At 29.8% G+C, this 16,708-nt stretch overlaps 1 protein-coding gene across 1 annotated transcript; it reads right to left on the reverse strand.

Moving 5' to 3' along the window:
- Nucleotides 1-11,356: 11,356 nt before the first annotated feature.
- Nucleotides 11,357-12,290, reverse strand: LOC125215432 (dehydration-responsive element-binding protein 3-like). The gene has a single exon (XM_048116852.2). It carries the CDS (start codon nucleotides 12,145-12,147, stop codon nucleotides 11,473-11,475), a length of 675 nt encoding a protein of 224 aa, XP_047972809.1. The 5' UTR covers nucleotides 12,148-12,290; the 3' UTR covers nucleotides 11,357-11,472.
- Between the last annotated feature and the right edge of the window lie 4,418 nt (nucleotides 12,291-16,708).

The raw sequence follows: 16,708 nt of genomic DNA on the forward strand, positions 1-16,708 counted from the left end.
ATTAGTCTTGGTTATTACTCATATTTGAAATGTGATTATTGTCTCAAATATGTAACCTAGCCTTCTTTTTACTACACATTTCACTATTTGATTAATTAATTTGCATTGCGTTTAGATTTTTATTTGAAGATCGTGGTTGTGTAGATGAATGAATGTAAACAATACTCTGAAATTAAATTAACCCATTTCATAACTATTACTATTACCACTTTTTAAAAATTGATTTTTACCGTTGTTGGACTTGTCGATTTTTTGTTTGAGGAAAGGCACGTGCGTGGAAACTGTAGATCACGTGCGAGTGTCGTTGAATAAATCATTAAATAAAGCCGCAATCGGGAATGCGTTAAAATGACTGGGCGTTGCGTGAAAATCATGCGACAGAGATGCCGTACATTAGAAACGTGGCAGCATCACAATCCTCTAAAACCGTGCTACCGTTCGTTATTTTAGCACACTCCAATATCGTTCCTGTGCCGACATTATTTATAATTTATAAACTAGTCCATAGTTTTCATTTTCTTCTTTTTTGACTTGATGTTTTATAGTTCTACTATAAAATAAATGAAACAAATTAACTTACAATGATCAAATCACTATTTATTGTATGTTTCTACTATTTATAAGCAGTGTTTATTAGTGATAAAGACAACATTAATTCAGATTTTATTAATCGAATTTTTTTTATTCCGCCGGTAACACTGAATCAAAAATGAAGAGGGATCGTCGATACATAAACATAGACAATGAGCAGCTTATAGGGAGTGGATGCCGACGCATAGACACAAACAAAAAGCGGTTTGACTTTCAGGGAGTGAACGTCAATGCATAGGCACAAATAAAGAGCGACACATATTTCTGAACGAAGAAAAACATGACTGGATAAAACACATGAATGAAAATTTTAATATTGTTTCAGATGCCATCAAATGACCCATGTTAGTGGATATAATCAAAACACCTCATATGTTATTACCCTATAATATTAAAATTTACCATTGACGAAAAGATTAGAACTGATCAATTGTCAAAAAAAACTATTTTTGCAGTTCACTCTATTTTTTTCATATAATATAACACATCAAGCATAAGTCATGTAGATCATGCTCATGTATATATGAACACAAATTACACATATACGAGTCAATATACTATGCCTCCTCTTTTTAGTTAATTAAAGTATCGAGGTCGGCAATAATATGACAGTAATATACTATATAGTACTTTTATTTCTGTACTTTTGTAGTTTGTGGTTTTATATTGATCTGCATTTTATTGGGAAATTATTCAACTTGTTTGACAATTTTGCACCCTATAAAGATGTCAAAATCGCATTACTACTTAATTGCTTCGACCTTTATGGCTTTATGTATAAATTTGATACAATAAGTTGTAAAGGTTCTTTGTAATGATTCGTTGCAGACGTAGTGGAAAATATCGACATCAATTTCAAATGAAAGAGAGACCAAAAAAGTAGTAAGAAACTTAAGAAAAATGAAATCAATCAAAGCAATCTCTAAGTCTCTAATTGAAACAAAATAATAAAATCAAACAAAACTTGGCTTATTGCTATCCACAAATTAGAAAATAATTAAAAATTGGTAGTAGAAAGAATAATACTACTAGTATATAATAAAATTAAATTGATATTTGTGCAAATGGTGATTAAAAGAAAATTAAAATGTCCAACTTGTAATAATACGACATAAAACATTAATTATCATAACCAACCTGTATACATACATTTAATCGAATGTCGAGTTTGAGATGTATCACATTTTACGGTCAACAATCTCATATATATATATAAACTGATTCTAAAGTCTGAACATATATAAGTTGATCATACGTAACAATATAGATTTGTGTTAAAATGACAACACCTCTTAAAGTGATACGGTGACACTACATATACAACAATATTATAAACGCTACACAACAATCTATAGACTGTTGTATAACCTGTTGGATATTGCTGACCGAGAAAAATTGCTGTATAAAGTGTACCATATTGCTGGCCGTGTTTTTTAGGTTTTTTTGCCACATGGCAGCTTATTATTCGTCCACATGTACAAATGATTGGCTAAGAATTAATGATGGTGATATGATGTTATTTTAAGAGGCGGTGACACCCTAACACTTCCCTAACAATATATCCACAAAATGGCATAATTAAGCATCCTAACGTTTCACTTTGAACAAAAAATCTCATTAGTTACAACGGAATTATAAATATAATTAGGGGCGTTTGCATGAATGTAATTAAATTTTCTATTCAAATAATCTGAAATTAACATAATCCAATTGATCAATTATAAAACTTAAAATTCAAATCAATCCTTTTAATTAAAATATCGAGACAAACTCAAAAAAAGAAAGGCCAATATGGGTGAAGTGAAACTGACTCGAATCAAAATAAAGATATACGAACAATATTTTTTAAAAATATTAAGCACTAGCCAAAATGTTTATGATTGGATAATAGACATTTATATCGCGAATCTGGTTGTCTCCATAACGTTTTATATCACGAAATATTCATAGTTCACCTTATTTTATAGATCACCAAAAGATGTCATTTTATACAAAAATGAGACAATTAAGAGAAAAATTAAAATTTTATAGTTTAATATTTAATCTTAAATGTTTTATCACTTTATGACACTAATCACAAATTTTTCAAATTTCATATACTTCATATAACTATTATCTGGTTGCTAATATACAAAACATATGTGTGACACACCAGCATACCTTTAATTACTAGATTAATAGTCACTTGGGACTCTCTAACAATAGATTAGGGTTTTCCCCTACAAAATTCCCCTGTTTCCCAATTCAGATAATGCTAATTGCTAGAAAACCCTAACTAGCTAGTGGAGGAATTATTATTTATGTAATAAACCCTACTTAGATTAATTTATAGGCCTACCAGCAATTAATAATTCTATTATTAGTATGGTGGTATTAAAGCGAATCTTAACTGAATCAAATTGGGTCACACATAATCATTTCTTAATTCCACTGTACACGTAGGATTTTTGTACTTATTCCCTAATTACTCATGCAAATACACGATATTATTGGGATTAGTTATTAATGTTATTCTTTTGTTAGTTTAAATATAATTTTCATAGTTTGGAGTTTAATAATAGTTTTTACTACCCGGATTGGTCCCATTTGTACTATACCATTCTTGTTCCCGACAATATATTTGATAATAATAAAAATAAAACATTTCAGTTACGACGTCGGTTCGCATTTGCAATTATTTAACAACCTGTATTTTTTAAACACATAGTTTATATATTATAAACGTAGTCAATTCTACCAAAATATGTCTTGTTCAAATCTTATTGGCTTCTACCTAATAGTTTAGGGTTTTGTAGAAATAATATCTTCAATTTTGTATACTTCTTGCCACGCTCAAATAATGTCAAATACATGTATAAATACGTCACGTTTTGTGAAGGCGGTATAGCTAATTAATTTTTTAATAAAACCATTTAATCATTGAAGAACTTTGTAGATGGTATACGTATAATCACTTAAATATTATATTTTTATTTTATTTTGAATAAGTTTTAATGTCGACGTGTGAGAGAGGGTGGCCTCTATTTTTTGGGGAAACATTGCAACTAACTTTTCAGATTAAATTTGCTGAAATAATATTTTGGTCAACTAATAAAATAGAAGAAATTTCGGCTACTCACTCATTAATTTACGAAAGTAAACAGAGAATATTTTTTAAAAAACATTTATAAAATTATTTGGTCAACCTCATGAATTCAATGAAAATCTGATATAGTAATAATTTGTTTTCTTGGATTTCGGCTGGCGTCGAAAAATTAGTCTTTATATTCCGCATTAAATGAAATAAAATGGATGATTTGCAGACAAAAAGTGTGACATCCATTTTAGTCGGAAAATTTCAAACAAAATCCACTCTTTTTGTTGTTCCTCCTTTTTTTTATACTCAAATTAAAAATTAAACATAAAATAAATCATTAAAATATGTGCAGCAAGATTTGAATCTTGCTAAGAAACCCTAATTTTCAACTCATGTCCACGCTAGCGACAAAGTGACTGGGCCATCCTTTCATTTTCCCCTTTCCTTTTCTCATAAATAATTTCCGGTGACAATTTATAAAAATATTATACATTTTCCTTTTATTAATATCACATACATATGGGTGTAGTCAATAATTGTTTGCATCCCAAAGAAAAAAAGGATTACATATGAAACAAAAAAAATAATTAGTTGACATATTAAAATTCGTTATATGATTTGAAAATGATTACCGAAGTTATAAACAATTTAAATTAATGAATATGTAAAGTTATGAATACAATTTGAGAAAGCGAATAAGACACATAAATCATATACTTATGTGTGTATTATGGGGTGTCACATAATTTATTCAACCACAATATATATAATTTAATGGCTCAAACGTCATCGAAATTTCTCCTTTCTTCTTCGTCATTATTAAACCCTTTGTCGTTTATATTACAATAAAAGAATCTAATCATCAAATCATGCATATATATAGGAGTAAGAATATTATAATTATTAGAGAAATATTATAAAAACATATGGAAAAATAGGTATTTATGGCCCCTAGGTAGGGTGGTGGAGTTCAATAATTTGTGTTGAATTAAAACTGACTTTGGAGGTCTCAAATTGCAACCACAGAATGACCAACTCGTACTATTATTAATCCTAACATCGTCCCATCATTTTCATTTCATTGTTTCTTCTCATACAAAAAAATATGTAAGTCCTTACACAATTCATATAGCATTTAAGGATGCTGGCCCCTCTAAGTTTATTTTTTATATTATAATTTATATATATACGGCACATCGTGGATGCACCACCTGGTTCGAATCCTACGAGAGGTGAAAATTCTATTTTCTTAATGTTGTTAATTTCACTGGAAGTGAAATGACATTAATATATAATCGGTGCAATATATAAAACAATTCAAAAGATTAATACAACAACAAAGAGTAACGAAATCAAAGAAACAACAAAGTACTAACAAAGTAAGCGTTCTGTCTAAAATCACACAGAAACCAGAAAAATAGAAGTAAATGAACAATACACGTAATATACTAATGTGTATATTTGGCTCATATCCGCATCATGAGGGCGTATAGGTGTATATGATGTAACATCATATCAAACACCAACCATATTTGAGAGTATGTCTTTGATATTGAGTTGTCCAATTTTAATTATTGTAGTGCTTCTTGAAAATGAAAATATATTGAGATGGAAAATAGAATTGATGGGCAGTTTTCGTCCACCTCTCTTCCCCTCATCACTATTTCTTCTGCACATTATCGACAATTCTGTTCACTGTTGTCGGAAACATAATACATGCTCGATTTTGGCAGCCAAAAAAACAAGGAAAATGCTAGAAACGAAAAGAAAGAAAATGGGCTAAAGAAAAAAAAAATACTACTATTTCTTATAAAGTAATATTGTAATAGAGCATATTACCTTTAGTAAAATGAATACTCCTATAAATTAATAAAAATAATATACTGTATAGAGTTTTTCTTTTACTGTCTGGAAAAATTTAAAGCTCCACTGTAATACTAGTCATGACAACAATGACACCATTGGAATTAATCAATTAAAGTCTTCCACGTTTCAAAAAATTCAAGCCTTTTATTTCAGCATACATGCATCCAAGCATTTTGGAAAACACATCAAATTTAATTAAGGTTTCCTAATTACAAGGTTTTAATCATTTTAATGAAAGTATATCCTTCTAACAACCCTTTGATTACAAGACTAGCCCATTATTCATTTTATCATGTTATTCCAGTTTTCTTTTATCAAAACCAAAAGTTCCATTGCACGAATATTACAATATCATGGATAAACTACCATTAATTAATCATAGCCCAATATTAATTTAATGAGAAAATTGTCAGTGTAATTTGATTAAATTCTAGTTTGTCCTGTGATTTTAAAATTCCGTCGAAAAAATTATGAAATTTGACTTTGTTCGCAATCCAACAACATAAAAAATTGGTTGCCTACGTGTAATATATTGTTGATGGTTTTCTAACTACAACACCATTTCCTTTATAAATAGACAACATAGTTTAAATGATCGCCAGTGATGTTTATGTATGATTTTTCAATAGTCATATCAATTGCAATTTTAACACAACACTTCATAAATATTCTAGTTGATTTTTTTTTATAAATTGAAGGACTAATTAAGATTTGATCAATTTTTATGATTTTTTAGCAACCTGTGCGATTCTAATTGTGGGAATCCATGCAAAATATCACCTTTCATGCTTTCACTATATTCAGTCAACATTTTATGCTCGGCAAACTCACGTGCTTGAGATTAAACTAATTAAACATAATTATTGCAAATAGCACATTGCTTTAGTGACAATTAAAATAATAAATTAATACTAATATTCTTTTTGTCAACACCGCAATTGGTCGTTTACTAATCCATTTTTAAGTCACTTCATGAAATAGATATTTGTGGATGAATGATTAGTTGGTTCAATATTCAATCGACTAATAGGATCTTATTATAAGAAATAATATATATTGATGTATTAATCACGTGACTAACCCTATATTAGTATCAGAAGCGTGTGAGAATGCCACCTTATTGGTTGCTTCCCCATAATTAACTATAAAATAATACTATTAATCTGTCTTTGGAAATTTTTTATTCTATTGGTTGACTGTTAAGTACTGTAAGTATATAACTACCTAAGTATCTATAGCTCATTATTCTAAATAATTATTTCATCTTTTTGTGTCATTTATTTTTTTTTATTGTACTTTTCTTTTCATTCTATGTTTTATTTTTATTTTTGTTATCTTCCTCCTTTTTTGTAAATTTTTGTGATTAGCTAGCTAACAACTTCAAATCATCAAATGTGTGACAGAAGATAAATTACTAAGAAATTAATAAAAATAATAAATTAAACAGGTCGATCATGTCAAGTACTACTCTGAAAAAGAAATGTCAATAATATTCTAATATCTATCCATATTATACAAATTTATTTATAATTTTTATTTAACATTCATGGACAAGCATATTGGTAGGTGTATGAAAGTATATATTTGCTGTTACACCACGAAAATCTGTGGGCCCCCTCTTTTACACATATATATAATGTTAGTATTTCAGATTCAGATTATTTACCATTTCGAATTTAATGATAAATGAAAGTATAAACGTATAACAAATTACGACTATAGATTACTCCTTTTTATAGGTATTGAATAGTAAAAAGTAATAATATGAACTCCTGCAAAAAGGAAAAATTGGTTTATAAAAAGTGTAATTAATATACGTCCCACTATTTATTGGGATGGTAATTTGTTTAATTCAAGGACTAAGGCATCGATATAAATAGTGGCTTATACGCTAACTCATAACTTAATTGTTAACTATAATTAAATAATAATCATTAGTATTCAAATTAAGGGCTTAGATCATTAATCCCTAAATATCAATACGATCAACGAAAAACGTCAATAAGGCCATAGGATTAATTCAAAAAAATATCAATAGGGGCATTAATGTCAATTAACTACATGTTTAGTTATAACTAACTTTTAAAAGAAATCCCAAAACTTTAAATTCATATAACATATATCAAATTATAGATAATTTCATAAGGATTCCAGCGATATCATACATGCATATGTTCCGACGTCAAAATATGAAAAAAAAATTCAAAATTTTTAAAATTTTTCGTACAAGTAGAAATGTCAACATACTATATAAAATATGTCAATATAATACATGTAGAATGTCAATATAAGCAATGAGTTAACATTCTTAACGCATTGTATTGACATTCTCAAAGCATTGAGTTGATATTTTCGGAACACTATATTGACATTTTCATCTAAAACCCTAATTTGGAATTTTTTTATCTTTTTCGATTTAATTAATAAAAATAAAAATTACACGTGGCAAATTGTAGACCACACATTTTCTAAAATCCTATGGCCTTAAATTAGTTGTAGTTAGCAATTAAATGATGAGTTAGCAATTGATCACTCCCCGTGGCTTCTAATTATATATCTTACTAAAAAAACATGTTATCTAATTAATTTTTATGTAGCTCGCTTTTTTAAGAATCCAAATATGTTCTATGTTGTGTCTATTGACATCTACTAAAAAATTTAATAGTGGAGATGATTTAACTTGTATCTATGACGATGCATAAGATCGAGTCATCATCATATTTAATAGTGCGTTTTCTTCAAATTGGACCATAAAAAAAAGGAGAAAATAACAAGACAAGAAAATTAATTACTACTAGTATTATAAATAAGTCCTTTCAATTTGTGTGTTGAAGAGTTACAGTTGGCAGAGGCTGAATAGGTGCATATACTTCAATCAATTTTAGTTGTTTTGAAAGAGATATGCAATTAGGTGTATTTCATAATTTAATTCAACAAAACAGATATATAAGAAGATCTTATTTTAATAGTGATGTGTAGAGTTTTAATCATCATGTCATATATATAGAAAATTAAAATTTACAAGAAAATGGTTGATTTTTTTGTTTAAATTATAAAAAGGAGAACTAGAAATTATAACCATGATTAAACAATTGTTATAATTTTCTACAAGCTAGGATTTAATTATTAGAATAACAAGCCAGAAAGATCCCTTTTCCTACAAGAAATTAATTGAATTTGGGCAACAAGAATCACACTCAACTATTATTATTATTGTTATTTTTTTGGCTGGACATTTTCTCTAAACAATTTTTCTCGAATCCTTAATTAAATGTGAAGTCAAATACGTGAAAGTAGATGATTTGGGTCACTAGTTCCCTTCCCATAAATGGAAAAGCTTCTGGTCAAATTAATTAACTAATAAATAAGAATATCGATATGTATTTGCTAGCTTTAAATATGTTAGGCGTAACGCTTTCAACTCTTTGCCTACTCAATAACAGAATTAATGAAACATTAGAACATGTATATATTATAGAAATAATAAATTATCTAGTACAAAAGACATAATTAATTTTCCCGGATTAATAACACAAAAAACATTTTCACAAATAAATGTGATTTAATTGTGAACAACTCTAGGCTTGTAGCTATACAACATTGAATAGCTATAAAGTAGTACTAGTTTTTTTTTCCGGTTTCACTTAGTCAAGTAATCGAATTAATTTTTTGATTCACTCAACCTCTATAATAATAATAATAATATAATTACTTTAATTACAAAAGAATATGCTCCTACATGAGTATTCATGTGAAATTAGTCTCAATAAACCAATGATTTAAATTTAATACTCGAATTAGTTAAGTTTCTGGGGTTGGGGCAGTAGTAAAAGTGCAAAGAATTAAATTTATTATTTTTAAATTTTCCCAAATTAAAAGGCTAATTTTACCCTTTGCACATGGGAATCATATATTCAACAACTACCTAACAAAACAAGAATAAAAACCAGTTAAATAGCGTAGTTAGATCGAAATGTTTCTAAAAATTCCATCTAATTTATTTTTTGTGCATTTTTACCTAATAAAACAGACAAACACTACTGAACGGTTTTATTGCATGCGTCTAACTAATCACATTTTAATACACGTGATGTCATTTAATTATTTTCTCTATAACTAATACAAATAAAAAAACAAATATTCTCTGTAAAGATGTACTCCTATTTATCAAAAAGGAATATGCCAGCAGCTAGTTACATTAATTGTTCTTGAACTGGCTAAGATGCCTACAACAAGCAATTTTACTGCATAAAATAAACAAATAGTACTAACAAGAAACAAAGATATTTTAATTGTATCCAATGTCAAGAACAATAGCACGAGTTGAGAAAAAGTATTTTCAATTATTTAATTAATAAAGATGTCAAAATACAAAGAATGTGACAGGGATGGATTCGAAGGACTCGGTGGTTTCATTTAATTAATAATACTGTATATGATGGTCAAAATAGAAATTAATTCTATAAATGATGGAGTATAGTTCATTTTATAGTTGAGATCTTGAATTTTTGGTGTTTCAAGAGAACCCTAAAAAATACTAGTAATAAATTATTTTTATTTAATCTATTACTATAAAATTAATAATGTGAATAATTTTTTTTTAATTTTAAAATTAAACTAAATACATAAAACAAAAAAAATAATGCTAAATGTGGACTAAAAAAGAGTGATGTTCATGAAAATAACACTTGAACTAAATCACTCGAGTATGATTAATGACAAAAGCCCTTTTCTCATAAATTAAAAACGTGTACACACCTTTATTTTCTCAAAACAAAACCTACACTATCTCAAACTAATTGAAAATCACAGAAATTCAAAAAGTCATTCTCCTTTTTCCGTTAGTAATATTTGAAAGGGACACTAGCTAAATTCCATTTCTATTTATAGATCGTGTAACGTTTGATACAATAGTGACAAATAAGTCTCAATTCCACAACGGCTCAAGAAATTTCCAATTCCAAATGCGCTGTGTATAATTCCAAAAATAAAAAGCTACAAAGGGAAAAATTATCATAATTTCCGAATGTCAAAAGCTTGCTCATTTTTTTTTATGTATGTGTAAAATTACAAATATGGTAATAGAAATGGAAGATAACGATAGGAATACTGTTTGCCGTTATTGGAAAACTTGTCAGTTTCTTAGATTCTCTTATCATCAAACTCCAACCAGTCAAAAAAGAAGAATATTAAAAAAATTAGATAAATTTAACTCCCAACCAACCACCTCTGATAAGATGGAAATGCTTACTGTCCATAAATATTTATTGGCGCCGTAAATTTCACACCTGACCATTTTTATTGCTTCCAACTATTTCCATTTTTTTACTATTTAATAATTCATCCTATTTTTTTTACCATTGTTGATCATATTTCTACTTTAATTTTTATCCACCGCAGTTCGCATTTACCGCATATAGAAACATTGAAAAATAAGTCTAATTTCTATTGTGAGCGGATTATTAAATACTCTCTCCGTCCGCCAAAAAATAGAGCAATTTGTGTATGACACAGATTTTAATGTAGAATTGGTAAAGTAAGAGAGAAAGAACAAAAAAGCAAGAGAGAAGGAAAAGAAGTAAGTGAGAAGTAGTGTTAGTGAAATAATGTATATGGTTATTATTTGTTGAAAACTTTCCATAAATGAATGTGCTCTATTTTTTGTGGACAGCCAAAACTGGTAACTGTGCTCTATTTTTTTTGGACGGAGGGAGTAATTTTTATTTGTTTTGTTATGATTGTGATTAATTATAGTGTTAATTTTCAGAAAAGTGAAGAAGAGTTGAGGAATTTTAATGAGGTGAAATTTGTACAAAGATGGGATGGAAAAAGGGAAAATATTTAGCCCTTAAATAATTAAAACGAGAAACTACACATGAATTTTAAAAATAAACTGCAAAAAAAAAAAAAAAAGAAAAAAAAACACTTAAAATTGGGTCTCAGTAATTCCACAACGAAAAGAGTCCAGAAACCCCACCGTCGTCAGCGGCGCCGCCGCTCCACGGCGGCGGCGGATCCAGCCACCCCTCGATCGCGGCGTTATCGACGTACACGAAATCGCTCCCCATCTCCACCGAATCGAAGCACGATCCCAAGCTCGGCAGCTCCACGATCTCTCCCAGCTCCTCCGACGCCGCGGAGATGTCAATCGACGACACCAGCGACGGCGGCGACGAAATCGAAATCGACGACGAGGAGGAAGACGGAGACGGAGACGAATTCGCCGGCGATAGGATCTCGAATTTGTCCATCGCCGCCGCCTTGGCCGCCGCGGCCTGGACGTCGCGGGGGCTGAGGGAGGCGGGGCGGGGCAGCGCCGCCGCGAGCTCGGGGAAATTGAGCGTGGCGGAGGCGCCCTTGATGCTCAGCGCGGCGACGTCGTGCGCACGCGCCGCCATCTCCGGCGTGGGGAACGTGCCGAGCCAGATCCTCGATTTCTTCCGCGGCTCCCGGATTTCCGACACCCATTTCCCCCAATTCCGCATCCGGACGCCGCGGTAGACCGGGTGCTTGCTGCTCCCGGAGCTGCTCCCCTCCCGAATCCGCTTGGCCTTCTGCGGAGGAGCAGCAGACTGCTGCTCCTCCGCCGAAGTGTGTTGCTTTGGTGAAGCCATGATTTTTTTTTTGATCCCTTTTTAGTAATTTTAGTGAGTGTGTGGGATTTGGCAATTCACATTAGCTTTCCTAGTTAGGAAAATGTACAAATTATGAGATCAAAGGAGGAGAGGGAATTTGATTTGAAGAGAGAAAAATGGAATGAATATATATGCAATAGAAAAAGGAGTGACACCCTATTTTATTTTATTTTTAATTTTGTGCACTATCATTGAGTCATGAAAAGGGAGAAATGGGTGGATGACCCGACCCGGTTTGTGAAGTGGGGCCCCATTCAATTATACACCACGCAACTATTTTGGTTCAATTTCAAGGTGTTACTGATTTTCACCTATGTTGACACTGTGGATTTAATCATTTAACACTGTTATAATGATCAAACACGTATTGTAAATATATGTCATCAATCATCCACAAGATTATGGAGAGAGGGATGTATCAAATTCATACATAAAGCCTTTCTCTCACATGCATGGCTTCACGTACACTCTCTCCCTTTCCATCCTTCAAAAGTAAATTTAGTTAGTTACCAAGAGACATGCCTCGTGAAATTGTTGTGATTTGGTAACTTGACATATGAGAGCGATCGATATGTGAAAAAGGAAGAATACTAACATGTTTTATGTTTTGTGAATATGCACACATCTTTTGCGGACATGATGGAAGATTTTACTTTTTACCGGTGATTCACATTTATTTTAGAGTTTGTGGGTGAATATGCATATTAGTGTTATCAATCGAGCTAGTCCATCAGGTTTTGAATCCGTCTTTGTGATGTAGTTTTAATGGAATGTGGAATTTATAGGTTTGAACTTGTATTAGGTTATAGGAGTTTGTGGGTAAATGTGCATATTATAGTGATATCGATCGAGCTAGTCCATCGGGTTTTGAATCAGTCCTATTTGGGTTGTAGTTTAATTGAATCAGTCCTATTTGGGTTGTAGTTTAATTGAATGCGGAATTTATAGGTTTGAACTTCTATTAAGGAGTATATTTTAATCATATTTTTGTACAGATTTTGGGTTAATCCCCCTAGATAAATCAAGCTAAAAACTAAGTACAATTAAAATTAACATGTAGTACTACTATATGCTAGTGACAAAACAAAACTAAATTTCAATTTCATGGAAATTATTTATATTGTGAGATAGTATATTATATATTGTGGCCTATGTTTGCTTTGGTCCCGAGCAAATATGACAAGTTGAAGATTTCAGCAAATGGGTCCATTTCCATGGAGGGGGGAAAATGTAAAAGTCCTAACTTTTTAATAAAAGAATTTGATATATCTTTTCTGGTTGCTTGTATATCTTCCCCTTTGAGACACAATGTTTTGTCTTTCTGTGTAAAAAAACAAAATGAATAAAAAAATATAATTATTGATATTTTCGATAACTACCCATTTTAGACATCAGATTTCAGACATGAAGCAGCCTTGTGAGAGATTGATTTATCATCATTAATTATACATGTATATAGTTTGCTAAATAAATAAGAAAGTTTGTTTTGACCATCAATATACAACCTGTCAACACACACTAATCCATCACAAGTTAAATAGCTTCATTCAATTTTTTTTTGTATTTCCAAATTGATTTCTTGTACAAATATTTTTGGTTGTCAACCTAATTTGCTTGATGAAAAACAATAACATATACCATGAAATAGTAATACTATAGTGTAATGGGGAAAACCGAATATGACATGATAATCAAAACAACGTCGTTTCAATCAAAACCGCATCTCTTTATATTTTGATTAATCAAAACGATAAAATTATTTAACATTTGGTTAACCAAATGCCTAACTAAACAAATTTTAGTCATTTTCAATTTGTAATTTGATGGGATATTCATCACACTATTAGTCTATTACTTAGTGCACTCCCATAACCAATCCACAATAGTGACAGAACGTTGCATATTTTCTTGCATACAAAAGAACGTTGTATATTTATTGTTCAATAAATTGTAACTTTAAATGATTGACCAATCACTATGCAACGGTGGATACACAATTTCATTAAAAAATCATATATTTTCCATACCAATTTATTTGGACCTCATATTCTTTCTTATTTTGTTTTGGGGTGGGGGGGTAGGGGTCCTAGGGTTTGGTTTGGTAGCAGTTGCATTGATCTTAATTAGTCACATCTCAATTGGGTCAAGTCCCCTACCCTTTCATTTGTGCACCCCAATTTAACATTTTGTGGACCAACTATTTCCCCTTCCCTATGTGCATAATTATTATCTACTTTTATTGCTCCATTTTTTGATTTAATGAATATATAAATACATATATTAAAACGTTTGAAATTATATATATGTGGATGCAGTTAGAATTGATGGATTTTTTTTAACTCGAACCCTGTCCAAGCATTGTGGAATGAAGTACTACCAAGCTATGACCTTACTTAATTAGTTACTTCCTTTTTTTTAATGAAAAACTAAGTCATGGCAAATTATACTTAGATCTTTGATTATTTTCTTGTTCATAAAAATAATGTACTTGGCAAAAATTACTCAAATGAAACTATATATAAAAAGAAGTGAAAAACATGAAATCTAGTAAAAATTATGTGAAGAGTTATCTTAGTTTAATCCGAATAAAAAGGATAAAACGAATGTGATAATAGCTTTCATTTATAATAAGATTGGAGTTGAGCAGTAGTGTAGATTAATGCAACTTCAACAACATGCTGAAAATCACTTTCAATTACAAAAAAAAAAAAACTTGAGGGCCCCCTAACTCGAATGTTCTTTTAAATCATATCATTGCAAATATATGTAAATGGTGTCATTATCAATGTGTATTAATTGAGATTTGAGAACGATATGATTTTTAATCATTATACTAAGACAAATGATAAATAAGTTAATTAATTCCTGTTTTGTCGATCAAGCTTAGATTAATTGATCCACTCAAAAACTTTTTTTTATATAAAAGGTTTAATCTCATGATTATATCTGTCTTAATTTTTGCACTCAAATCAAATCTAGTCCCGGCCCATAAAAATATCTGACCGTGATACTTTTGGCATCAATAATGCATCAATATAATAATATATTATATTTGATTAAATAATTAATATTATCGGTCCATTTATCTTTGCTTCCCCATTTAAAGAACCCATGTGTAACACCTATGGACACGATTAATGTTCTTAGAATATCGAGATGAACGAAATTTAATTGGTGAGATATTTTGGTTTTAATTAATTAATTAATAGTTTAAGAGTTAGTAGTTTTTTTGGGACTTATTCAATCGGGCTGTTTATAATCTTCCTGGTATATGTTTTGATGTTTGTTAAAATAAAATTAAGATCGATAGTTTTGAGTTACCATGAATTAAGAAAAGAAATACTATTTTTTTGATTTAGAATTTGTATTTTCTAACTGAATGCTTAATTATGTGGTGAACATTGCATAAAAGAAATTAAGGATAAAATCCACAATTTCAAACTATCTTATAAAGATAAATATGGCTATTTGCAACTAACCTTATTGAAAAAGACTATGATGTAGTGTAGTTATCAAATCTCAACTTCCGATATTATTATCGTCTTTATTTAGCACACTTTGTTTTTTTCTTCTTTTCTCCATTATATTATGAAGTGTGCTTCCAAACATGGTTTTGTCATATGACAAGTGAAGTGACTCATTGTCTTAAAAAAAACTTAGTAATATGAAAACTAAGTTCTTAGAAACAAAATTCATTTTATTCATAAATATTAGTAGTATTTTGTATATACATTTCAATGATAAATATTTATGTGAGGAAGAAATTTATCAGTATGATACAATAATTAGGCTCATAACTATTTTTCTACTGCAGATGTACGGTGAGGGATGGGGAAATTACATTGACATAAATATTTGGTGTTCTCATTCAATATTTAGAACTAATTTCAAAAAATTGCATTGGAATAAAATAAATGCAACGCCAACGTACTGGACTAATTTTTGTGACTTTTAATGGCGCAGATTAATTAATTACATGTATTTGTTGGATCCTTTAAAACTATCAAATTCTTTTTAATGATATTTGGTTGTTTGTACATCTTTTATGTAACCTGTCAGCACAAAATAAATTACAAGATGAAATAAAGAATCCGTATGCATATATATAATTAATATAACACCTTGATCTCTCTAGCCAGCTCTCTCTCTCTCACACATTTTTTCTTTTAAATAATAATTATTGCTACTATTATTTTAAATCCAGGGACCCGTGTAACTACTGATGTACAACATTAGTAATGAAAAATTAAATCTGAAAAATACCTACTTTACCATTATATCATATAAACGGGATAACTTGATATCTCTTTGTTAAATACTATATTTATTTCATGTCAGAAATTAGTACAACAATGTGTCACATGTGTTAAACATATGAAACTGAATTATCACATTTCTTAAAAATATCGATGCAACTTGAAAAACGAAATCAGTTTAAATCATTTTTTAAAATGATTTTTTTTAAAATATTAGTACTATATAATTAAAAATATTTTATTTGTATTAAATTTTTTAAAACATTGATAATATAGAAAGAATT

This window comes from Salvia hispanica, chromosome 3 (assembly GCF_029641045.1).
Source record: "Salvia hispanica isolate PSC_SH4W2 chromosome 3, Shi_PSC_v1, whole genome shotgun sequence".
Taxonomy (NCBI): domain Eukaryota; kingdom Viridiplantae; phylum Streptophyta; class Magnoliopsida; order Lamiales; family Lamiaceae; genus Salvia; species Salvia hispanica.

Bases quoted from the DNA above. Each gene is read 5' to 3' on its own strand.
- LOC125215432 (XM_048116852.2), bottom strand. From the start codon at position 12,147: ATGGCTTCACCAAAGCAACACACTTCGGCGGAGGAGCAGCAGTCTGCT.